The 25,000-nt window shown below is 42.9% G+C and overlaps 1 protein-coding gene across 1 annotated transcript in view; it reads right to left on the reverse strand.

The window, feature by feature from the left end:
• FAM120C (family with sequence similarity 120C) overlaps positions 1 to 25,000 on the reverse strand; it is a gene marked incomplete at its 5' end in the record, with an annotated part of 1,286,378 nt that overhangs the window by 960,403 nt on the left and 300,975 nt on the right. The window contains 2 exons of the mRNA XM_044079289.1: positions 6,305 to 6,576; positions 6,772 to 6,854. Of these exons, the coding sequence (XP_043935224.1) occupies positions 6,305 to 6,576; positions 6,772 to 6,854 (355 nt within the window). The remainder of the gene's footprint in view (positions 1 to 6,304; positions 6,577 to 6,771; positions 6,855 to 25,000) is intronic.

Here is a 25,000-nt window from a genome sequence, read left to right on the forward strand (position 1 = left end):
GGATTAGGAAAAAAGGTGGGCAAATGAATAGAATGGTTGAGAGCCACACTGGACACCACCTTGGGCATGAAGGATGGGTTAGTTCTGAGGGATACCCTGTCTGCATGAAAGATGATGAAGGGTTCTACAGCCATGAGTGGCTGAAGTGATGGTCAGAAGGAATGCTGTCTTCCAGGAGAGAAATTTTAGCTCTGCAGAAGAAGCTGGTTCGAAAGGGGGCAGGGTGAGCTTTTCCAATACAAAGTTAAGGTCCCAAGCTGGTGTTGGTGCCTTTCTGGGTGGCCTCAAGTTGCTAGCCACTCTTAGGAACTGTCTGATGAAAGGGTGTGAGAAAAAGGGGCTGTTCAGTGGGGAAATGAGCAGAAATAGCAGAGGCATGAATTTTTATAGAGGAGAATGAGAGGCACTGTGTAGTAGGTCAGCTACGTAATCCAGGATGAGAGGGAGAGAGGGCTGTGCTGTATTGGCTCCTTTAGCCTGGATCCAGGTGCAGAACTTTTTCCATTTATCAGCATAACACTTTCTGGTGTTAGGACGTCTGGCCTCATGGATAACATCCAGAACATGTTTAATGAGGCTGGCAGATTGGTTCGGAGTTAGGGAATAAGCCAAGCTGCCAAACTGAGTGTCTGCAATTGGGGATGCAAGAACTCCCCTTCCCTCTGGGCAGGAGGTTTGGAATCTAAGGAAGATGCCATGGGGGTAGCGAGGATAGGCTGCATAGAAAGGGGTACCAGTGCTGCCAGGGCCAGTCTGGAGCTATGAGAATGGTCCTTAGTCTTGCTTCTCTTATTCTGAGCAGTACCCCAGGGATGACAGGTAGGGGAGGAAAGGCATAGACCGATAGATTGACCCAGATCAGTGATGTTCCCCTTTGCTGAGCTGATGGTTGGTGTGGGCGTCAAAGAGGTCAACCTTTGGGGTTCCCCATTTCTGAGTTATTAGGGTGAAGGTACTTCTGTTGAGTTGCCACTCGTGTGGGTCCAGAAGATTTCTGCTTAATTGGTCAGCCAGAGAGTTGAGAGAGCCTGGTAGGAATTGTGCTAACAGGTGTAGTTGCATGGTAGAGGCTGTGTGCCAAAGGGTCATGGCCAGCCTGCATAGAGGGTAGGAGTGAGTCCCTCCCTGCTTGTTGATGTACCACATCACAGTTGTGTTGTCTGCTTTGATCAGAAGAGCCCCTGGAGAGAGAAGGGGCTTGAAAGCTACTAAGGTGTGCTGCACAGATATCATCTCTTTTTGAATGATGTGCAGAGGGATTTGCTGTGGGCTCAATTGGCCCTGTATGCACCTACCGTCCAGGTGTGCACCCCAAGTGTAGTCTGATGCGTCTATGGTGAGGGTATGGGCGGCCGGGGGTGGGGAGAAAGGCATTCCCTTGTTGTGGGAGCATGCTGTTGCCCACCAAAGAAAATCTTTTCTGAGGCAAGGAATTACAGGTAGAAGAGTTTCCATGTCTTGAGAGTGCTGGCACCAAAAGCTCTTTAGGTACCACTGAAGTTTCCTCATATGCAGTCTGGCATATGGAATGAGTAGTATGCAAGATGCCATGAACCCCAGAGCTTGCAGGATCTTCCTTGCAGTTAGCTGGGGCCTGGTGGCTAATTGAGAGTAGTAGGCTGTCAGGAAAATTTGTTTCTCTGGAGTAAGGTATACTAATATGGGAAGCTGTGTCCAGACTTGCTCCCAGGAAGATTATCCTTTGGGTGGGTACCGGTTTGGATTTATTTTCATTGATTGTGTACCCTAGGGAGGTTAGCAGGGTCTTTACAAAGGCCAGGTGCTTGAGCAGCTTATCCTGGCTGTCTGCCTGAATAAGGCAGTCGTCCAAGTATGGGTAAATCTGAGTATTTCTTTGTCTGCAAAAGGCAAAGGCCGGAGCCTGATATTTTGTGAAAACTCTGAGAGCAGTAGATAAGCCAAAGGTAAGCGCAGAGAACTGAAAATGTTGAGATCCTGCCCTGATGTGGAGATATTTCCTGCATGATTCCCGGATAGGAATGTGGAGGTAGGCTTCTTTTAGATTTAGGGTGGCTAGCCAAGCATCCTTGGAGAGCATGGGTAAGCAGCTGCTGGAGGGTGAGCATTTTGAATTTTGGAATCACCAGGAAGGTGTTTAGAATGGATAGATCAAGGATGGGGTGCCAGGTGTCCTCTTTTCTGGGCACCAGAAAAAGTCTGGAGTAGAAAGCTTGGCCTATCTGTACTGCAGGAATGTGCTCTACTGCCCTCATACAGAACAGGGAAAGGATTTGCTTTAGAGCCCCTGCTCAATGATTTGGTGGTAGATCTGGGAACCCTTTTGGGGCTGGAAGGGTGTGGAAGGAAAATTTGTATCCCTGAGACACAATGTTCAGAACCCAGTGGTCCTTGGTAATGGTGGCCCAGGTGCTAGAGTGAAAGGAGAGTTTTCTTCCTGGGGTAAGTGTAGGTGGGCAGAGGGAGGGGGTGGAGGAGATGAGTCATTGTGAGTTTTTACCATAAGGGGGTGGCTTAGAACTCCATGGTTTTGAAGTGGAGGTAGCCCACTTCTTAGATCTCTACATTCCCTGAGGCTGCTGTCGGGAGGGGGGTCTGCTTCCACGGGGCCTAGGCTGGGCCGGTTTACTGGGAACAGGAAAGAACCAGTGTTTGGAGGGACAATGCCTGCTGAACCTAGAGGCTGGACCTGCCAGAAATCCTTAACTGTTTGCACAGATTTTGGTTTATCTTCCATCTTTTAAAGATCTCTTCTGGCTTAGTGCCAAATAAGTTATCTTTGTGCAAGGGGACATCCAACAATTTAAATTTGACATCATCTGGCAGGGGCTGTTCCTTAAGCCATGCATGCCTTCTAATGACAGATCCAGTGACTGCTGCCCTGCATGAAGCTTCTAGGGCATCAAAACCACAGTGCAAGGTGTGTTTAATTACTTGACTTGCAGAATGCATTAACTCTTGTAAATCTTTAGATTCTGCCCAATCAGGAAAGGAAGACATTTTTTGTTTAAGGAGTTCCAAGGTATGTTGCTGAAATTTCAGCATATAGAACTGACAATTTAGTGCCTTGATAGCAAAAGTAGCTGAGGTGTATACTTTCTTACCCTATCTGTCCAATGCTCGGAATCCCTGTCTCAGGGGGTGGGATTCTTAGTAGAGGTTGCTTTAATTCCTTTTGGCCCTTGAGAAATGATCTCAGGGTCGGTTGTAGGATTTTTAAAAAGATATCTGTGTGAGTCAGGGACTCTATAGTACCTGTCTGGTTTCCTGGGTGCAGGAGTAAGGGCATTAGGAGTCAAGCTGGATTCGAGGAAAACATCCTCCACAACATCCAGGATGGGGGGGGGGGGTGGCCAAAGGTCTGTGTTATGGAGATCTAGGAATTCTCTGAGTCTCTTTTTAGACTGAGGGTAGTCCTTACTCTCCTACTGGAAATGCTCCATTAAGATATGCAGGGTTTCCCCAAAGGAAAAAACCTCTGGGAGAGAGGCTGAAGGAATGGAATCCTCTGCATCAGAATCCTCATAAGTGGAGAGGGGTTGCATGTCTTCATATTCAGATGCATCAGATTCATCTGACTCTTGTTCAGACAAAACTGCAGGGGACAGATCTGTTTTCATATTTGGAGGGGGTAGCTTGGCTTCCCCTGATCAGCATGATAAGTCTTCCATCATTTTAAGCATTTGAGACTGAGGCAAGGTAGCAGGTGCCTGAGAGTGGGTCGTCGGTTTCTTGGGTGTGGTTCGTACCCGGGGACTAAGAAACTGGGTAGTTTTAGAAAGAACGGTAGTTATGAAAGAAGACAACGGCTCCGGACCCATTCAAGGTCGAGACAACAACAGGATCCTTAGTCGAAGAAGAGTTTTGCAGGATACCAGACTCCGAAAGGGTCTCGTTAGCAGCCTGCGAATCAACAGAAGTGGACATCACGGGCTGTGAAAGCGCCTCACTGAGGACAGGAAAACTGACAACTAGCTTAACAGAAGCATTGTTGGTGGGTTTGAACCTGTGCGGTCTTGTCTCTGTCTTTATCTTTACATTTTTCGGAAGATATGCTGTCAGATGGCTTACCAAAGCCATATCGGAATTCGAAGACTGTAAACGAAAATATGTGGCTACAATAAGGGCCCGGCGACAGATAGTTCTGGCATTGAACAAAGCACAGAAGAGACAATGAGGGATGTCGTGGTCTGGGCCTAAACAAGTGACGCAGTAAGAGTGGAAGTCTCAGTGTGGTATTTGTTTTCCACGGGCGAGACAATTATTAACTTTTCTGACATTGGTTAGTGCAAGAAAAAAGGATCCCCAATGGGGTACTTAGCTTTAGAAGACTTCAACTTCAATTCGGTAGACAAAAACTCAGGTAGCGGCCGACCGGCACTCATATGAACTGCTTCTGCCTCCATGGCAAGAAAGACTGATGTAATGATGTCAGCTGCCTTACTTTATACTACTGATAACCTGACGTCAGTCCTCAAGCGACAGCAACCAACGCAGAAATGCTAAGTCTCTGGTATTTGGGCCGGCCGAGGGCTACCCCTGGCAGGGATAACCCAAATGTGATGACTGCAACAGTGAAATATGAAGAACATCTGTAATTACTGTCTAGCAAGACTGATCTTTTAAAGTCCATCCCTAAGATTTGCTGTTTTGTGTTTATCTGATTTTTGATCTACAATGTGATAGTCAATCACAAGGTAATGGACAGTTAATGGATATATATATATATATATATATATATATATATATATATATATATATATATACACACACACACACACACACACACACACACACACACACACACACACACACACATGTAGATTCACTTTAGAACATCAAAAGCCCATAACACTGAAATTCAAAACACTGAGACCAAAATCTTGAAAATTCAAAACACTGAAAACTCAAAACATTGAATCCCGTAACATTGAAAAAACATAAGAAACCAACATTTAATATAAGCCAGCACAACTACATACAGAAACAAATAAAAGCAAAACCATATTACACTTCTCCAACTATAAGCAGGGGGGGGGGGGGGCAAGTCCCCCACTACTTAAATACATCACCTCCGTGATCACACTACACAGAACAAAATGGCAAGCATACCACTCCGCGCTTCATGACTGCCTGTTTAAATTGTAAAAAAAAAACTATCCTCAACCTTCTCTTAGAAACACTACTTCACTATAAAACATTACACATTACTATATATCTCTCCAATACTTATTACTATACATCTCTCCAATACTTACCGGAGTTCCATAGGTAACCTCAGTCATGTTCCCTTCTTAATTGCTACTACAACATAACACATCTTACTCGGAGTTTATATATTTAGGTAGCAGGGGGTGTGAGGGGTGCAGTCTGCTTATAGTTAAAGAAGTGTGATATGGTTTGTTTTTTACTTGTTTCTGTATGTAGTTGTGCTGGAATATAGTACATGTTGGTTTCCTATGTTTTTTTAATGATCTGGGATTCGAGGTTTTGAATTTTCAAGATTTTGGTCTCAATGTTTTGAATTTCAATGTTTTGAGCTTTCAATGTTCTAAAGTGAATCTGTATGTATACACACACACACACACACACACACACACACACACACACACACACACACACACACACACGTCTATTTCCAGAGAAAATCACGTATCTGCCCCATAATGTATAACCGCAACACAAAGGCAAAAGTTATAACTGTCATCATACCCCAAACCAATCAAACTTTTGAGTCATCCCAAGTAAAACATAAATGTTCACACTGCTTATATTAAAACTAAACATGGCCCCTAAAAACTACCTCTATCTGAAAAAAAATATAAGACTAACTCTAAATTATATATATATAAAAAAAAAAAAAAAAAGTCATAAAATAATTGCAACCAGACAATCAAAAAACTATATCATCAGAAAGATGGTCGTGATCCTACACAACTAAATGACATTTAGCTTCTACTATGAGTTAACAAAAGTTAATGCATAGAGGATCAGAACCACCAAACTGCATTTGCTGAAAACATCTTGCCGAAAAACACCCACACCCCCTGAATTTATATAAGTGCAGAACATCGTTCTCAAAGCAGCAGTCTAATGTCAATACTAGTGTGGGGACAGAGCACATAGACTTTTGATCTTTCTGGCATCAAAGGACACAGTGCAATCTGCTGAGCTAATAATATACTTTCATAAAAAAATAGAAAAATAAAACTTCACATACCATGCATACAACTGCAACTTTAGCTTGCATTCTTCTTAAGAAAAAAAAGCAGCATCTTTCTTACAAAGTAATACATTTTTCAGACTCGTACATGTCCACACTTACTTGGTATTGCCTCCTGTTTGTTCTTCTTCAGAAGAGGAAGAAGGTGAAGAGTTTGGACCTGAAGGTGGTGATGCTTTGGAAGGCAAATGATTTGGGAACTTGGTGCCTGAAGAGTCATATGGGACTGACCATTCATTGAAGGAGTTACCCTTAGACAGCATATCAGCACTCTCCTGCAGCTGCATGTTTACAGGTGGATGAGGGAAGAGTATTCCAGGATTTGCAGCTGGATGGAAATGGTACGGCATCTTCTGCGACAAATGAGGGGGAAACTAAAACAGAACAGCTAATATCAGTCCAGATCACTGGAAAACGGTCTACAGTTACTGTGCAAAATTCACTGACAGATGTACTCTAAATGGCAGTTAAAGAGTTTCAAGCATGGCATTTTCTTACAAAATGTTTATTAATCTGTGTCTCAAAGGACACAAAACTGCTAAAGAAGGCATACACTGTAAATGGCTTACCATTGGTTTGCCAGCAGCAATGTTTCCCATCTGACTGCCTGGAAGTGAAGGCATTCCAAACTGATTGGGTCCAAATCCTGGAACTAAAAGACACCACATAATTAAATCACAGTTAAATGGAAATTTATATTCCTTTCAGGCTTCTTAACCTTCACTCACAACCACATATATTGTATTTTGATTAATGACAGTACCACTATCCCTGGGTATCTACAGCATTCCTTGTTACACCATAAAATAAACATTTTTGACAGTAGCTAGTGGACAGAAAATCCAGGCTAAACACAAAAACTTACAGCAGAAAGCACAGCAGCAGGTTTTGCCCCCGATTTTTTTTTTGCTACAATCCTACATTTTCCATATTTAGCAAATATTGCAATTTATCCCATTAAAAGACTGCTTCACAAACTTACTAAATCATTTGGTTACTACAGTATTTATAAAGTAAAGAAATACCAACATAATAATAATAATGATTTTGTATGTAATATATAGTTTTGTTTATGCATTTATTTAACTGGTTAAGTGAGCTTGTCCAGGGACTGCTTTCAGCAGCAATGCAAGGCCAAAAGCAGAAGACAAAGACAAAGAATAGTTGTGCAAAATCTTACCATAACCACAGATGTCCTTCTCTTCAATGTTGCAGTATTCTTAAGACATGGGTAGTCTTCTGCCCAACGACCTGACGTTTGGCCAGTATACAACAGCTTTTAGCTACTGCAAGTATGTGGGGTATCACATGTATGTTCTGACAATGCCAGCCATAAAAGGACGTCCACACGTACAATCCTCAGAACTAAATGCCCCATGAGGAACATCAGAACTAAGAAATAAGAAGCCATCCAAGGAAGGAAAAAGATGCAGGGGGGGAGATGGGAGGGAGAGATTACAGCAATACAGAAGAAGAGAACATATACGGTTATTGTAAGACTTTACACAACTATTCTGTTCTTCTACTAAATACTGCAGTATTCTTGAGATATGGGAGAATACCATAGCTTAGCAGAAACCTTGGGAGGTGGAAGCAGCAGAGGCACTATGCACTATAGAACTTTCAACAAAGCCATGGAGAATGGCTCTAACAAACCCTGCTCTAGATCTGGAAATGGTATCTAACTTGCAATGTTTGGTGAAGGTGTGCACAGAAGACCATCTAGCAGCCTCCAGAATAGAATTAGTGCCCAAGCCTTTAAAGAAAGCACATGAAGAAGCCAGAGATCTAGTGGAATGAGCTCTTAACACACACAGCCAGACTTACCATGAAAACCATAAAACACAATAGCCTTGGAAATCCAAGATGAAATTGTCTGTTTAGAAACAGGTAAACCCAGAGCCCTGGGATGGAAAGACACAAAGAGCTGATCTGAGCTCCTGACAGCTTTTGTTTTACCTAGGTAGAATCTAAGTTGCCTATGTACAGCTAAGGTGTGCAGAATCATTTCACTGGATGATTGAGGAGAAGGGAAAAAGGTAGGCAATTTAATAGATTGATTAACAGACACCTCATTCACCACCTTAGGCATAAAAGGAGGACTGGTTCGCAAAGAAACTCTGTTTTTGTGAAAAACCAAGAAAGGAAGGAATGCCATCAAAGCCTGAATCTCCAAAACCCACCTGGCAGAGGTCAATGCTACCAGAAGCACCATCTTCTAAGTACAAAACTTTAAAGAAGCAGAGACTGCAGGCTCAAAAGGGGTCACAGTCAGCATCTCTAAAACATGTTTCAGATCCCAAGGAGGTGTAACTGTTTTCCTGGGAGGTTTAATGTGTAGGACGTCATTGCGAAAAAGTATTACTTCCAATCTGGACGCTAAAGTTGGAGATAATGGCAGACAAGCAGAAACAGCAGAACAGTGGACTTTCACTGAGGAGTATGACAAGCCACTGTTAAGTATTTCACACACATAAGAAAGGCACCATAAGGAAAATCTCTTCCATTTAGAAATGTAAGATTTTCTAGTATTGGGTTTCCCTGCCTCCTGCAAAACCCAAAGCACATCCTGTGAAAAAAGATGCCTAAAAGGAATCAAACGTTTATCACCCACAGGGTCATTTGTAAGGCTGACTGATGTGGATGAAGCAAGGATCACTTGTCTTGTGTTAGCAGGTCAACACTGTGAGGTAACTTGTGATGATGGCCCTTAGCTAAATGCAGAAGAGCGAACCAATGCTGTCTTGGCCAAAAGGGAGTCACCAACAAAATTTTTGGTTGGTCCAGCTGAATTTTCAGCAGAACTTTCTGAATGAGAGGGAAGGGGGGATACATCTCCTTCCATGAAAAAGATAGGGAGTCCACCTTCCAAACTAGAGGATGTGGAAGTCTGGCATAAAAAAAGAAAGTTGTCTGTTCATATGGTAGGCAAATAGATCCATATGAGGGGTACCCCACCAGTGGATTAGGTCCAGAAACACATCCCTGTGAAGCATCCATTCATGGGACTGTGTCATGGACCTGCTTAAGGTGTCTGCCACAATGTTCTGAACAGATGGAATGTAAACTGCAAGAAGAGTCACCTTGTACTGAACTGCCAATTCCCATGCCCAGAGAGCTAACCTGCAAAGAAGATAAGATTTAGTCCCCCCCTAACTTGTTTATGTACCAGAGAACAGTGGTGATGTCTGTAAACATTTTCAGAGGACCTGGTTGAAAGAGAGGATGAAAAGAATGCAAAGCCAGAATCAGAGCCCTCATTCCTTGATGTTGATGTGCTCCCTCCTTCTTTGATATGGAGACCAAAGGTCCTGGAAGCAAAAGCTGCCTCTCAGCCTACGTCTGGGGCATCTGTGAATAGATATTGAGAAGACTGGGTCTGAAGAAGAGGAAGGCCTAGATTCAGAGTAAGATGCTAAATCCACCAGAGAAACTCTGTTTTTAAGCAGGGAAGGAGAGGAATCAGAAGCTCTAGAGGGTGAGCATGTTGTGACCAGGTGGTTGCCTTTAGAAACCCCTGAAACTTGCTCATGTGCAGCTTTGCAAAGGGCAGCATGGGAATTGCGGAAGCCATGAACCCAAGAAGTCTTAGAAATTCCCTGGCTGAAATGGAAGGAAGAGGCAGAAGGCTTTCCAGAAAGGCAATGAGAGAATGAACTTTGTCTGTTGAAAGAAAAACCATAATAAGGTCCATCCCGAGCCTGCACCCTGAGATGGAGTCAGAGAGGAGATGAATCCCCGCTTGAAGGTTTTGAGACAACTGTTCTGACTGAGGAGCCAGAAAGAGAAGATCATCCAGGTATGGATATACCTGAATTCCTTGGACTCTCAAGAAGGCAATCATAGGGGCCAAGCACTTTGTGAATACCCTTGGGGCAGTGGAAAGACAAAAAGGCAAGGCAGAGAACTGAAAGTGCTAAGAACCCACTGAGAAACACAGAAATTTCCTGTACAGAAGACGAATGAGAACATATAAATAAGCATTCTTGATGTCTAGAGAGGCCATGCAAGACTGACGAGAAATCAGAGAAAAGAGAGTTTGTAAGGACAGCATACAGAAAGATGGCACCTCCAGAAAAGTGTTCAAGTGGGAAAGGTCTAGAATTAGTCTACAAGGACCATCCTTTCTTGGAACCAGAAACATTCTTGAATAAAACCATCTGCCTCTCTGTTCCACTGGCACACTTAATTGTGCTGTGAGAGGACCTCTGGAAATAATTCTAGTTGATATGAAGGAGCTGTGGAATGCCCATGAAAGGAGGAAGAGTCTTCCAAGTCATAAAGTATCCAGTTGGGAGGGTGGCCTAATGGTTAAGGTGTTTGCCTTACAAGCACAAGGTGCAGGGTTTGAGTCTCACAAGGATAATTGGCTAGGCTTAAAATGGCTCGCAAGGGCAGTTAGCTTAGTACTAACCTATGAACCTATAATGGACAGAACCCAAGAATCCCAAGTGATCTTTGTCCAAACTGGAGAGGCAAAGAGATAGAGGAGTATGACTTGGAAGAGACTGGTGATCATCACACAGAGCTAGGCCTGGCTTGAAAAGGCTGCTGAGTAGAAGGAGCTGAGCCAGACGATTTGGATTGAGGAGGTCTCCTAACAGACAAAAAGGCCTGGAAGTTGAAGTAGAGGCAGAAGACAAGCAAACTGGTCTCTTAACAAAAAAAGTTTTGACAGGAAAGTTCCTGTTTAACTAGTAACTGGAGAAATGAACAGGTGCTTCAAATCTTGAAGTTCCTTCCCTTTCTCTTGGGGAGACTTAAGTTTGCAGCTGCAGAACCAAAAAGAGCTTACTTATCCAAAGGAGCATCTAGCAATTTAGCTTTAATGTTGTCAGGTAATGGCTGAAGTCTCAACCAGGAATGTCTTCTGAGCACAGAAGCAGATGCATCAGCTCTGTATGATGCCTCCACAGCACCGTAGCTGCAGTTATTGAAGAAGCCAAAAGAGACATGACCTGTGTTTTAATCTCAGAGTCTGATAAATGAGCAAGAAGATTGAGAAAGTAAAGCCAAGGAAAACCTAGCAAAATTAGTTTGGTAATTTACTGCTCTGATATCTACAGCAGAGGAGGTATAAACCTTTTTACCTAGTCTCTCTAGAATCTTGCTCTCTTTATCAGAAGGTAAAAGTTTAGCAGAAGGAGACCAGCGTGACTATTTATCAGAAGCTATAGAAACAACTGCTGGTTCAGCAGAGGGACACTTATTGAAACTTACAATCATCAGGCACCTTGTAAAATCTATCTGGCCTCTTTGGAGCAGGAGTCTAGGAGTCTGGAGTCTTGGAAGAGGAGGCAAAAGCATCCAGAAAAGCTGGAAGGACAGGAGGCACTGTAGAAGGAAAGAACCTTCATTTGCAAGAGATCATAATACTTTTTTTGTTCATAAGAAATTTGGGAACAATCCCATTTGAAGAATTCCCTCATTTTGTTGATGGTTTCCCCAAAGAAAATCTCTTCCATAGGGGAATCCCCCCATTAGATTCCTTCTCTGGAGAAAGATATTCCAGAGGAGATGTAATCTGAGTGGAATATGGTACACGATCTTCATCAGAGGAAGAGTCATTATTATCTGAGGAAAGAACCTTTGTCCCTACTCCTTGAATAGGGGAGGAAGTAAAGGAAGGAAAAGGAATGGCCGAACTTCAGAGCCATCAAGGCTTTGATAAGATCCTGGGAGAAAGCATCCCAGTTAGATTGGAGAGTTGAGGGAATATGAGAATGTCTTGTTTTCTGTTTTTTCTTTGCATGGATTTCTGCATGAGGAGAAGTAGAGGAGCCCGACGTAGGCCTAACGTCTGGAGTAGTCTGAGGAAGATCCCTAGCAGAAGCAGTAGGAAAGTACAGTTTTGTACCTACCATAAATGTAGATGTCCGATAGATATGCAACAGCAGTCCTGACATATGGGTTGTCCTGCCTCAGGCAGCCCTTCGGTCGACCAGATTCCAAAGTCTGGGTCCGGCGTCGGCCGATGTCGCCTCCTCCCCGATGTCAGAGCGGCTGGAGTATAAAGGCATCAGCCAACGCCATCTTCTTCAGTGTTTCTTGCCCCAGATGCCAGGTGCCCTCCAAGGAAGGCTAAATTTTGTGAATGGATAAACAGGTAAAACCAGACATGCACAACAGTAATAAACAGATACACCATAATATATAACCCCAGCTGATAGGTAAGGGGAGAAAGGACCCAAAAGGGGAAAAAACAGAGGGGTAGGAGGGAGGGAAAACCTGACTGCAGTTGCATATCTATCGGACATCTACATTTATGGTAGGTACAAAACTGTACTATGTCCTTCAAGAATGCAACTGCAGTCCTGACATATGGGTTGAATACCATAGCCAAGCCGGGGGTGGTAGGACTAAGCAAGAGATGGTGTAGCTAGAAGGCCCTGCAGGACTGCCGAAGCAAAGCCTGCTCGGGATCTGGAGTATAATGGCAGGTTGTAGTGTTTGGTAAATGTATGCACGGAGCTCCATGTAGCAGCCTCTAGAATATCTTTTGTAGCCACTCCTCTTAGAAAAGCTGTGGATGTGGCCATAGCTCTGGTGGAGCGTGGTCTAATATTAGCTGGCACACTTTTTCCATGAAAAGAATAACAGAATCTGATGCAGTGTCCAATCCATTTTGAGATAGTTTGTTTGGTGACTGCTTTTCCTTGCACTCCAGCAGTATAGGCTACAAACAGTTGGTCAGACTTCCTGGTGGACTTTGTTCTGTCCAAGTAGTAGCGTAGTTGTCTGTGAATGTCTATAGTATGCAGCAGCTTTTCCCCTTTATTTTGAGGGTTAGAAAAGAAAGTAGGCAGGTGAATTACTTGGTTTAGAGACACTCTGGATATCACCTTAGGCATAAATGAAGGATTAGTCCCAAGGGAAACTCTGTCCTGATGAAAGATGAGAAAAGGAGGAACTGCCATGAGGGCCTGTATCTCCGAGACTCTTCTTGCTGAGGTGACTGCCAACAGGAAAACCGTTTTCCAAGAGAGAAATTGCATTTCTGAAGATGCTGCTGGTTCAAAAGGAGGAAGAGTTAATTTTTCCAAGACGTAATTGAGGTCCCATGCAGGAATTGGTAGCTTCCTTGGAGGTTTGATATTCTTTATGCCTCTTAGAAGCTGTCTTAGCAAGGGATGCGAAAACACAGGTGGATCACAGTTGTAATGTGCTGAGATAGCTGAAGCGTGGATTTTGATGGAAGAGTATGAAAGGCCACTGTGAAACATTTCTGCCAAGTATTCTAATATCTGAGGTATGTTCATCAGTGATGCATCCTGGCCCTTGTTGACATTCCAGATGGTGAATCTCTTCCATTTGGCCGAATAGGCCTTTCTGGTGGAAGGTCTGCGTGCCTCCAGCAAAATTTCCTGAACTTTTTCGGAGAGGGAGTCATGGGTCTGAGTCATGGAACTTTCCAAGCTGTCAGCTTTAAGGTTTGCAGGTTCTGATGAACAGTCTTGTAACTGTGTTGAGTCAGGAGCAGAGGCCATTGAGGCAAGGGCCACGGTTTGGTGCGAGTTATGCTCAGTAGTAGTGGATACCAGTGTTGCCTTGGCCAGTCTGGAGCTATCAAGATTCCTCTTGGTTGTTCTGCCTTGATCTTCAGTAACACCTTGGTGAGCAAAGGTAGAGGAGGGAATGCATAAATTGTTAGAGCATTCCAGCTGAAGGAGAGAGCATCCGTTCTCCAAGCTAGAGGATGGTGTATCCTTGTGCAGAACTTTTCCAGGTGATGATTGAGATGAGATGCAAAGAAGTCTATGTCTGGTCTTCCCCATGCAGATGCTATTTGTGAGAAAATGCGTGGGTGTAGCATCCATTCATGTGGATCCAATAAATTTCTGCTCAACCTGTCTGCCAGAACATTGTCCTTGCCCGGAACAAACTGGGATTGCAAGTAGATGTTCAGTTTCAGGGACTTTTCCCAAAGAATCATTGTTAGTCTGCAGAGGGGGTAGGAATGAGTGCCCCCTTGTTTGTTTATGTACCACATGACAGTGGTGTTGTCTGTCCTTATTAGCAGATGACCTTGCTGAAGAGATTTTCCAAAGGCTTCTATTGCATGTATCACTGCCAACATCTCTTTTTGATTTATGTGCTGATGCATCTCCATGGGAGTCCATTGCCCTTGAATGCATCTGCCGTCCATGTGCGCCCCCATCCATGGTCTGAGGCGCCTGCTGTAATAGTTTGACTTGTTGGAGGTTTGTTGAAAAGCATGCCTTCGTTTAAGTGACTTGCTTGAGCCCACCACAAAAATTCCCTTTGCAGGCATGGTATGAGTGGTATTATGTCTTCTAGGTTGTGGCTGTGTTGCGACCACAAGCTTTTTAGGTACCATTGCAGCTTTCTCATGTGTAGTCTTGCCAGAGGGATTAGAAGAATGCAAGATGCCCTGAACCCCAGGGCCTGCAGGGTCTTCCTTGCGGTCAGGTGGGTTAATTTTGCTAGGCCTTTGAAGTAAGCTGTTAAATGCTCTTGTTTCTCCTCTGTGAGGAAAGCCATTTGTAGCTGTGTGTCCAGTTTTGCTCCTAGAAAAATAATCTCTTGGGATGGCAGTAATCTTGATTTTTGAATGTTGACTGTGTATCCCAAAGCGAGCAGCAATTGAATGACGTAATCCAAGTGTTTTATCAAGGTCTGTTTGCTGTCTGCTTGTATTAGGCAGTCGTCCAGGTAAGGGTATATTTGAATCCCCCGGAGTCTGCAATGTGCCACTACTGATGCCAGGCATTTCGTGAACACTCTGGGCGCAGTAGATAAGCCAAACGGCAATGCTGAGAATTGATAGTGCTCTGTTCCTGCAAGAAATCTGAGGTATCTTCTGCAACTGTGTCTGATAGGGACATGCAGGTATGCCTCCTTGAGGTCCAGAGTAACCAGCCAAGACCCCTTGCCCAGCATGGGAAGAAGTTGCTGTAAAGTCAGCATCATGAATTTTGGCACCATGAGAAAAGTATTTAGAACGGACAAATCCAATATAGGCCTCCATTGTTTTTCTTTTCTTGGAACAAGGAACAGTTTTGAATAAAATCCCTGGCCTTGTTCCTGAGGAGGAACCTTCTCTATTGCTTTTATTTGTAACAGCTTTGAGACTTCTATGAGTGCCTCTGCCCTTTGATTTTGTGGCAGGTTTGGCATGCCTTGTCCTGTTGGTAAGGTATGGAAGTGGAACCTGTAACCTCTGTCTATTACGTCCAGAATCCAATTGTCCTTTGTTATAATGTGCCAGTTTTTTGAGAATAGAGATAATTTTCCGCCTAGAGGTGCTTCTCTTTGAGCCTTGGTAGGCGGAGTGAAAGGTAAGTCATTGTGATTGTCCCTGTGGTGCAGGTGAACTACCTGTGCCACTTCTCTGATTTTGTGGTTGCCATTGGCGTCCCCTGTAGGAGCCTCTGTATTGCCCTCTACCTCGTGCACGCCTGTTCTTTCCCCTTTGAAACTTGTCAGAGTCTGGAAAGGACCAATTCTTTGAAGGCCAATTCCTGCTGAACCTGGACGAAATCCTTTACTGTCTGTACTGATTTTGCCTTCTCCTCAATAGATTTCAACACATCCTGAGCATTAGCACCAAAAAGCTTCTGTTTATCTAGAGGTGCGTCCAGGAGCTTTACTTTAACATGATCTGGCAGTGGCTGTTCTTTCAACCAAGCATGTCTACGGATAACAGCCCCTGTCATAGCTGCCCTACATGAAGCCTCCAATGCATCATAACCACACTGTAGAAAATGATTACTAACCTGCTGGGTATTATGAACCAAATCCTGCAATGCCTTTCTATCTATAGGCTCAGGAGAGGCTATCTTTTTCTGCAAATCATCCAGTAAATAATCCTGGTACTAAAACATATGAAAAAGGCAGTTAAGTGACCTCATGGCAAGGGTGGAAGAGGTATAAACTTTTTTACCCCATCTCTCCAGGGACCTTGCTTCCCTGTCAGCTGGCAGTGGATTCTTGGCTGAGGAGGTAGCCACTCCTTTGGGGCCCTGTGAAATAGTTTCTAGATCCACAGAGTGTGCCTTAAAGAGATGCTTGTGAGTGTCAGGGACCCTGTAATATCTGTCTGGCTTGACAGGAGCCGGAGGGAGAGAATCAGGGGAAGCATTGGAGTCGGAGAAAACATCATCCAGGACATCCAAAACTGGAGGGATAGCTAAAGGTCTGTGCTGGGGTAACTTAAGGAAGGTACGTAGCCTTTTCCTAGAATCAGAAAATTCCTGACCCTGCCACTTAAAATGTTCCCTCATGGAGTGGAGAACTTCACCGAAAGAAAAATCCTCTGGAGGAGAGGCAGAGGAAATAGATTCCACAGCATCAGAGTCCTCATAGGCCTGGAAGGATTCTTCTTGGGTATCTGAATGCTCTGAATCCCCAGAGGCTTCATCTGAAGAGAGGTTGTCTGCCTGCTCAGTTCTAGGCCTTTTTTCTGCAGGCGGCTGAGAACCTCTGTCTGGGTGAGGCTGAGACCCCCTGATAAGAGAGATTAGATCTGCAGCCAGAGACATGATTTGTCTGTCAGAAGAAGGGGCCTGAGAAGTAGGTTTAGGATGGGCCTTGGCCTGGCTGGCGGCCTTAGCATGTGCAAAGGCCTTGATTGACATGGATACAGGAGGCCTAGCTGCCCCACGTGCAGGGGTAACTTTGTCCACGGGAATGGTGTCTGGTAGATCCAGAACTTCGGTTTCCGGAGGAAAATCAACAACCGGCACCGGTGTAGTCTCCGAGACCGAGGGATGAGTTAACGCGGTGTCGTCGGCCTGGAGCAGTTGAATTACCGCTTCCGAAGGGACCGAAGCACTCGCGGAGGGCTTAGGCGTTATATCGGTGGAAGACGCAGGCCGAGGATGTCGGTCCCGGTCCTTTCATTTTTTGGTAGTTTGTGCTGTCGGTTGTTCCGACGGCATGTTGTAAGCGTAGGATTCGCCAAAAAAGTCTTCGGCAAACTCTGCCCGGCGCCTGAGAGTGCGCTTATTAAAGCAAGCACAGGCCAAGACGTCGTGGTCTGGGCCCAGGCAAGGGAGGCAGTAAGAATGGAAGTCCTTATGAGGTATTTGTTTACCACAAGACAAACAATTATTAACTTTCTCAATTTGTTCTGACATCGGCTGAGGCAAGAAAAAATGTTCCCCAACGGGGTACATAGCTTTTAAATGACTTCGGTAACTGAAAACACAGGAGCTGACCGACCGGCACTTGCGAACTGCTTCTGCTTCGGGCACCGCGTGGCAAGAAAGACTGAAGAAGATGGCGTCGGCTGATGCCTTTATACTCCAGCCGCTCTGACGTCGGGGAGGAGGCGACATCGGCCGACGCCGGACCCAGACTTTGGAATCTGGCCGACCGAAGGGCTGCCTGAGGCAGGACAACCCACATGTCAGGACTGCAGTTGCATTCTTGAAGGACATCGTCCCCAGTTACCACAAACACAGTAAGCCACGGTTACCCCATTCCTCCCAAAATGGGCATCTGCTCTGCCTCTGAAGACATGCCGAGATCACATTCCTTAGCGGCTTCCAATGAGGTACCCACCGAGCAACCAGAGCCGACCTCCAAATGTACCACCTGGTCTTCATTGACGTCAAAAGATATGTCAGAGGAAAGAGGTGCAGCCAGTTCAGGTGTAGGTTTGCTAACATTCCCCTTCAAACTTGGCTCAGCCGTAGGATGCCCAGAACTCTCCATAACATCTTTAGCTAGACATTTAAGGTGCTGATTCTCCAGGTAGAGATTTAAAGCCAAAAGTTAGCTATGCAAGGTCTTATGCACAAAGGCCAGACAAACGGAACAGAATCGATAGTTGTGACCAAGTCCTAAGCAGAAAAGACAAAGGTCGTGGCTATCTTTATGTGGAATCTGCCTTCTACACCTATACTTACCTTTCCTGGATGACATAAACTAATAAAAAAGAGCAGTAGCAAGGAAATAAATCCCCAATGGGGCACTTATCTGAAGCTGACAGCAACACACAGACTCTGACTGCAGACCGAAGTAGGAGTCTACCTTCCTAATGGAGGCAAAAAAGTTCAGAGGACTGCACGTGCGGACATCCATTTACAGCTGACGTTGTCAGAACATATGTCCCACATACATGCAGTAGCTAAAAGCTCTTGTATACTGGCCAGATGTCAGGTCACTGAGTGGAAGACTACCCATATCTTAAGAATACTGCAACACTGAACAGAAGGACATCACAGTGATCTTACTTACATACAGAATGCATATACCATGAAGGCAGTGCAAAATCCATAGTGTATAAAACTGCACAAGGAAAAAACATCAATTAAAAAAAAAACTAATGGGCAAGGAAAAGAAAACTTCATGCAGCCTACAAAACAACAGAATACAGACCCCTCAGACATAGCTCCATAAGCTTTTACAGTAAAATGGAAATTCTACAAACTAATTTGATATTCAAAAATATACATGCTAATTGGACAGAGCAATCAGTGTGCTCACTGTAAATAGAGCATTCACTACAGGAAGAAGTCTGATTAACTCATTTTCTCTACACTGTTAAATTGAGATTTTAAAATGTTAAACAGAAAACAAACAAAAAACCTTTTCCTATGCCCGTAAACTGCTCGGTGGAGACCTTGCAACCTCTGAATGATATCTGTAATTATTTAGCAACTTCAGTTCTCAATGACTTGCCAGATAACCAGAGCTAACAGACCAATAATATGAGGCAAGCATCTGGGCATTCTGCAAAAATTCAGACAGCTGAGAAGTATGCTAAAGGGTCCATGCAGGCACCTGCTGTCTCTCTGCCTTATTTCTTAAAGGTAATATACTGTGCAGTCACTTACGGAATTGGAGCAAGCACAATACTATCTTGGATGCCCAAGATTATCAGAAGCCAGAGGAAGAGTACTAAAGTCTGTTTTTAATGACAAGACTAAGAAAGGACAAGACTTTTTTTTTTTCTTAAATACTGACATTCTGTGATAGCAATTATCTACCCCTGTGTAGGTAACACAGGATTTATCTATGGTTGGCTTTGTTTAATGACTCGGGCTCACCCTTGTAATCAAACCACAGCAACCGTGGGTAAATCCTCTGTTACCCACACCCATTCAAGGAACATTGTTAAAATGATACAACAAAGTAGAGCTGCTTAACCACTTCTCTACATATCATAACAAAATACAAACAAAATCTTAACAGATTATACAATAAGAGCAACAAAAAAGATGTCTAGGCATAGTTATAACAGTAGAAGAGTTTGTCTGTAAAAAGTACATCTGTAACACTATATTTTATCAATGGTGACTCCATAAAACAATGTATAGATATATTACTAGCCTCTTCTCTAAGGCATCTGTATCTACATTAAGCTTTTAAGTGCTCTAGAGTCTTTCTTTCTAAATTAGTAGTTATGCTCATTCTTAATGGGCTAGGGTACCATATTCCTGGTGTCTGCAGAAGCTTTTTTCCTTTTCTGTCAAACAAAAACATGGTCTTTCTAGAGAGGTATCACCTTTAGCAAGTGAAAGAAGAGAGGAGGTGGGTGCATTTAAGCTCAATTAGGAGGGTGGTGATTAAATCACAGTAGTCTTCAAATTAAGATTGTAAGCAAAAGAGTTGTTTAGGCTGTAAAAGAGAGCCAATTTAATTCTGCAAAAGTGAAACAACATTCCCTTTCATCACAGGGTATGAAACAGAAATAAACATTTTGTTTATGGTCAACTGGAGAGCTTTGGTTTCATGAGATGAACTGCAGGTAATGACAGGGAATATGTATTCCACTTTTAGGATAAGAAACTTCATGCTAACAGCCTTTCTAACTTCTAGAAATGAGAAAACACGAAAAAACACAAATAGTTCTGTACTGTACCAAAGTCCAGCCTGCAAAACCAATCTAACTTCTAGAAATGTTTGCTGCTTAAAGAACCTCTATACGCAGAAACAGAAAAATATGTACATTTTCACTGTTATGAAGTTCTATGCAATGCTCAGTACAAATATTAGTGACTTTTTTGATTTGACTCTTGCACATCTGTTACCTAAATGTGTCACACCAATGCGGATAACACAGCCTTTTTAAAAAGTGAGATTTTGTCAGGTTTAAGGTCCTGTCTTACTTCCCTGAATCAGTCAGTGTGTCACATTTTCTGGCTTGCAAAGCTCAGCTAATTTGTGAAGCTGCTATCAAGAGTTAGCAGGCGAATTCTCCTTCAGACTACAAAGGTTTACACATCCTCAGGGAAGGGAAAGAATGTAGCTTAATTTAACACAAAATCAACAGGCTGTGAATTTTGACCATGAATAGCTCTATTGCATCAATGGGTATGAAATAACAAAATAATGACTTAACTCATTCACTCCGGAGCAGCTCAGGAAAAAGCTGCCTGCTTAATTCCACCATAGGAACAACAGTGCAGCCTGAGCTCATTTTCAGAAAATCCATTTGTAATACTATACAGAAAACAAATGCTCATAACTCTTTAACTATAAGAGCTACACTAAAAATGTAAACGCAAAAGTTGTTCAGCAGACACTGACCTTTCCAACAGTGTAAATGCTGATAGTGCATATCAAAGACATTATTAAATATTTGGCAAGGAATGCTGATATTGTGCATATTTTTTAACTTTTTGGAAAAGCAAAGCACAACACCTGAGTCTATGTACCACTCAGACCCATACAATTTGAATTTAATTTGTTAGTATGAATGTCAGCTTTAAAATGATACCTTAACCATTACTGTGTGACGCTTCTTTCATGAGATATTCACAGAAATATGATTAATATATTATTTTTCATAAATGATAAATAAACAAAGCATAATATCTCATCACCTGTAACAGACAGAGCCTACATATCAGTGTAGAAGTTGTGCATCTGAATATCAGCTTCAAAATGATGCATCATTTGTGTGATCACCATGCTCCCTCGCAAAGATATGGGTATAATAATGAGAAGTATTGTAAATGTATAATTTCCATATTCGTACAAGACTAAACCGTGATATCTGTATGTGTGTACAGTGCACAGACACAGTTTTTTTACCATGTTGTAAGGAGTAACACTGTCTTCAAAATGAGGTATTACTTCACACAATGAGATGCTCCCTTGCAAAGTTACTTACCAAAATATGAAAATAAACCATAATTTCCATAACCTAAGTCCGAAACAAACTTCGATATCTGCCTAGGAGTACAACATACAGGCACCATTCTTTTACCATGTTAGAACTATAAATAATCTTTTCAAAATGAGGTATTACTTAACACATTCAGATGCTCCCTTGCAAAGTTATTTACCAAAATATGAAAAACAAATCATAATTTCCATAACCTAAGTCCGAAACAAACTGATATCTGCACATGTCAAACACACAGGCATAATTCTTTTACCATGTTAGAACAAGCAATACTGTCTTCAAAATGAGATATTACTTGGCACATTAAGATGCTCCCTTGCAAAGTTATTTACCAAAATATGAAAAAAAAATCATAATTTCCATAAGTTATTTGCCAAGCTCAAAGAAATGAATTTTTCACAACACATTTCATAATAGTGTTTTACTTACTATACTGGTCCGACTTGGTCATAGGTGTTTTCCATTCGTCTCACAAGCTGCATGTTAACAATCTTGCATGGCTCTCCTCACGCCATTGTGGAGGTTGGTCAAGAACAACGCAATACCCTCCTCAGTTAGGTGAATGCCATCCCTTCTGAACAGGTGAACATCTTCCACAGTGATGCTTTCATCGCGTCTCTGTTCTGAAGACGATGTCTTCCACAAGGAGTTAGACAATGTCAAGAGAGCCTTTTTGGGTAGGGGTTATCCACCTAACAGGGTTACCCATACTTGTGTTAATGCATCTGGACTCAGATCATCTAGGGGCAAACCTTTTTATTCTGCACCCAATGACATAGTATGTAGGTCAGATACTGGGAGTTCTCGTTTGCCTTTGGTATTACCTTATTGTAAGAACATTCACATGATAAAATCTACGATCTTGAACAGTTGGAACATGTTGGTGACAGATGACAATATTAGATCTGTAGTGGGCAACTGCCCGTTTTATGCCTATAGCAACTCAAAGAATCTCAAGCAACAGTTGTGTTTCCCCAACCTCACTTTGAATAACAGTGCCGAAGCAGTACATTGCTTTTATGGAACCTGTAAATGTGGCTCATGTCCCCAGTGTGACTACATTGATACGTCCAGGTTCTTTCGAAACCCCAATGATGGCCGCCTCTGGCAGATTAGGTGCAATTCTGATTGTCACAGTAGGAATCTTGTCTATGTGGCTGTATGCCAGGTCTGCTACCACTTTTATGTAGGGAAGACAAACAGGTCGCTCCGTGAGCGCATAAGGGACCATCTTTATTGTTTCACTAGGGGTGAACAGACTAGTGCTATAGCTAAACATATGATCCAACAAGGTCAAGAGCACGTATTCTTATTTCAAGTTTTACATATACAAGCACTTAGTATTAGAGGTGGGGATATAGTAAATTCAACTGAGGAATCTGAACTTAAGTGGATTCTCCGCTTGGGAGCACATTTGGGCAGGGGACTTAATGAGAGTGTTTCATTGAAGCCAGTGTTGAAAGCAAGGTCACTCAAATGATGATTTTTTGAAACAATGATTAGTAGTTCATGTTTGCTTCTATTATTCATTATTTAATAGATATTTTTCTTTCTTGATCTTGTTATATTTTTTAGATCTCCCCATTAGATTTTATATGCAATGTATGTGTTGTAATTATTTGGACCTGTGGAATTGATTGTTTGATTCAATTAAGGAAGTGATGTCAGTCTATTTAAATGCTTGTTTTTAGGTTATTAGTTGTATCACGTCTGAGGAAGCGGTTTATACCGTGAAAGCGCTTACGTGGAATAAAGCTTTTTTTGGATTTTATAATTTGCGATTCATCTTATGTTTTTTCATCCATCAGTGAAGTTTTGGGCTACCATTTACGTATACAACAGATTTCAGGGTATTTGTATGTTTTCACACACATATATATATATATATATATATATATATATATATATATATACACACACACACACACATATATATATATATATATATATATATATATATACACACATATATATATATATATATATATATATACACACACATATATATATATATATATATATATATATACACACACACACACACACACACACACACACACACACACACACATATATATATATATATATATATATATATACACACACACATATACACACACACGCGCGCACACACACACACACACACACATATATATACAAAACACAAATACATGCGAGAGATGCAACTATACAGCCAAACTGGAGGCTGAGCTCTCTCAACATAGGACTGGCAAGACCAGTCAGGAGGAGAAGGTTACCACACACACTATAGACCCAGTCTCACATAGTACCATCAAAACCTCAAATCATACACAAACACGCAAAGACATACTCGGAGGCTCTGATCAAAAATCTACCAAAACAGCAGAGGCCACCAAAGCAGACACCCAAACAACCACCACCTCAGAACACATCACCTGCAACACATAGACCTCACAGTCAGTGTGTCAAACAGTCACAGCCCTTAAGCCAAACAAAATGCCAGACACACTAGTCATTGGTGACTCCATAGTCAGACACACTGACGTCCCGCTCACCAGACTGAGTAAGGAGAAGGTCACAGTAAGCTGCCTGTCGGGCACTAGAATCCGCCACATAACGCAAGCACTCAGGTCTCTCAACAGCAGGTACAAATACGACTCAGTCATTGTCCACGCTGGTGTAAACGACCTGAGACGTACCTCCTTGGACTACATGAAAAGAGACATCGAGGAGCTCTCTGATTATGTAGCCCAGGCAGGTATGACCCTGACCTTGAGCAGTATCCTACCTTCACCAAGAATGATGCCACAATACAGAGATAAGATGATCAGCTTTAACAATTGGCTTAAACACTGGTGTCATTCAAAGGGGATCCAGTGTCTGTCTGCCTGGGATGACATGATGGACAAGCCACGCTGCTTCGCAAGGGACGGCTTGCGCCTGTCACCCCTGGGATTCCGGATATTGGCAAAGGCTCTTGCCACCCCCATAGTGCCTTTTTAGGCAAGGCTCAAATTCTAAACCTACCACCCTAGAACACAAAAAAGGAAAAAAACTAAGGGTAATGCTGCTCAATGCCAGAAGTCTGAATCTCAAAATGCACGCACTCGAGGCCCTTCTCAGTATGGAGAACATTGATGTCTGTGCTGTGACAGAAACCTGGTTCAAGGCTCCTGAGAGCACCCCAGCACTATCAGGTTTTACCTCATATCATGCGTTCCGGCCCCAAAATCCGGACAATACCAAGAAAGGAGGGGGTGTATCCATATTCATCAAGGACTCCCACACCTCAAGACTGGTTGCAACGCACGATGCATCGGAGACCATCCAGGTGCAATTAACCATAGGCAAGACTGCTCTGCAAATTGTAGCATGTTACAGGCCACCCTCACAAACTCAGGAACCTCACATGGCCTTCCTGAAAACACTAGAGGGATAAATGTATCACCAAACACCATCATACTAGGTGACTTCAACTACCCTAATATAGACTAGGAACACTACTCAAGCCCAAACACCCTAGCCCAAAAGTTCCTGGAATTCATAAACTCAAATGCCATGGAACAACTAGTTACCATCCCCACAAGAGGAGATAACATACTTGACCTCATCATCACGAACATGGGAGCACAATGTTCAACACCGAAGTATACCCCTCACTGGTGAGATCAGATCACAAACTAATCTCGCTGGAGGTCCTCATCCCACCCCCACCT

The sequence above is a fragment of the Protopterus annectens genome, chromosome 8.part0, assembly GCF_019279795.1.
Source record: "Protopterus annectens isolate FY-2018-M chromosome 8.part0, PAN1.0, whole genome shotgun sequence".
Taxonomy (NCBI): Eukaryota; Metazoa; Chordata; order Ceratodontiformes; family Protopteridae; genus Protopterus; species Protopterus annectens.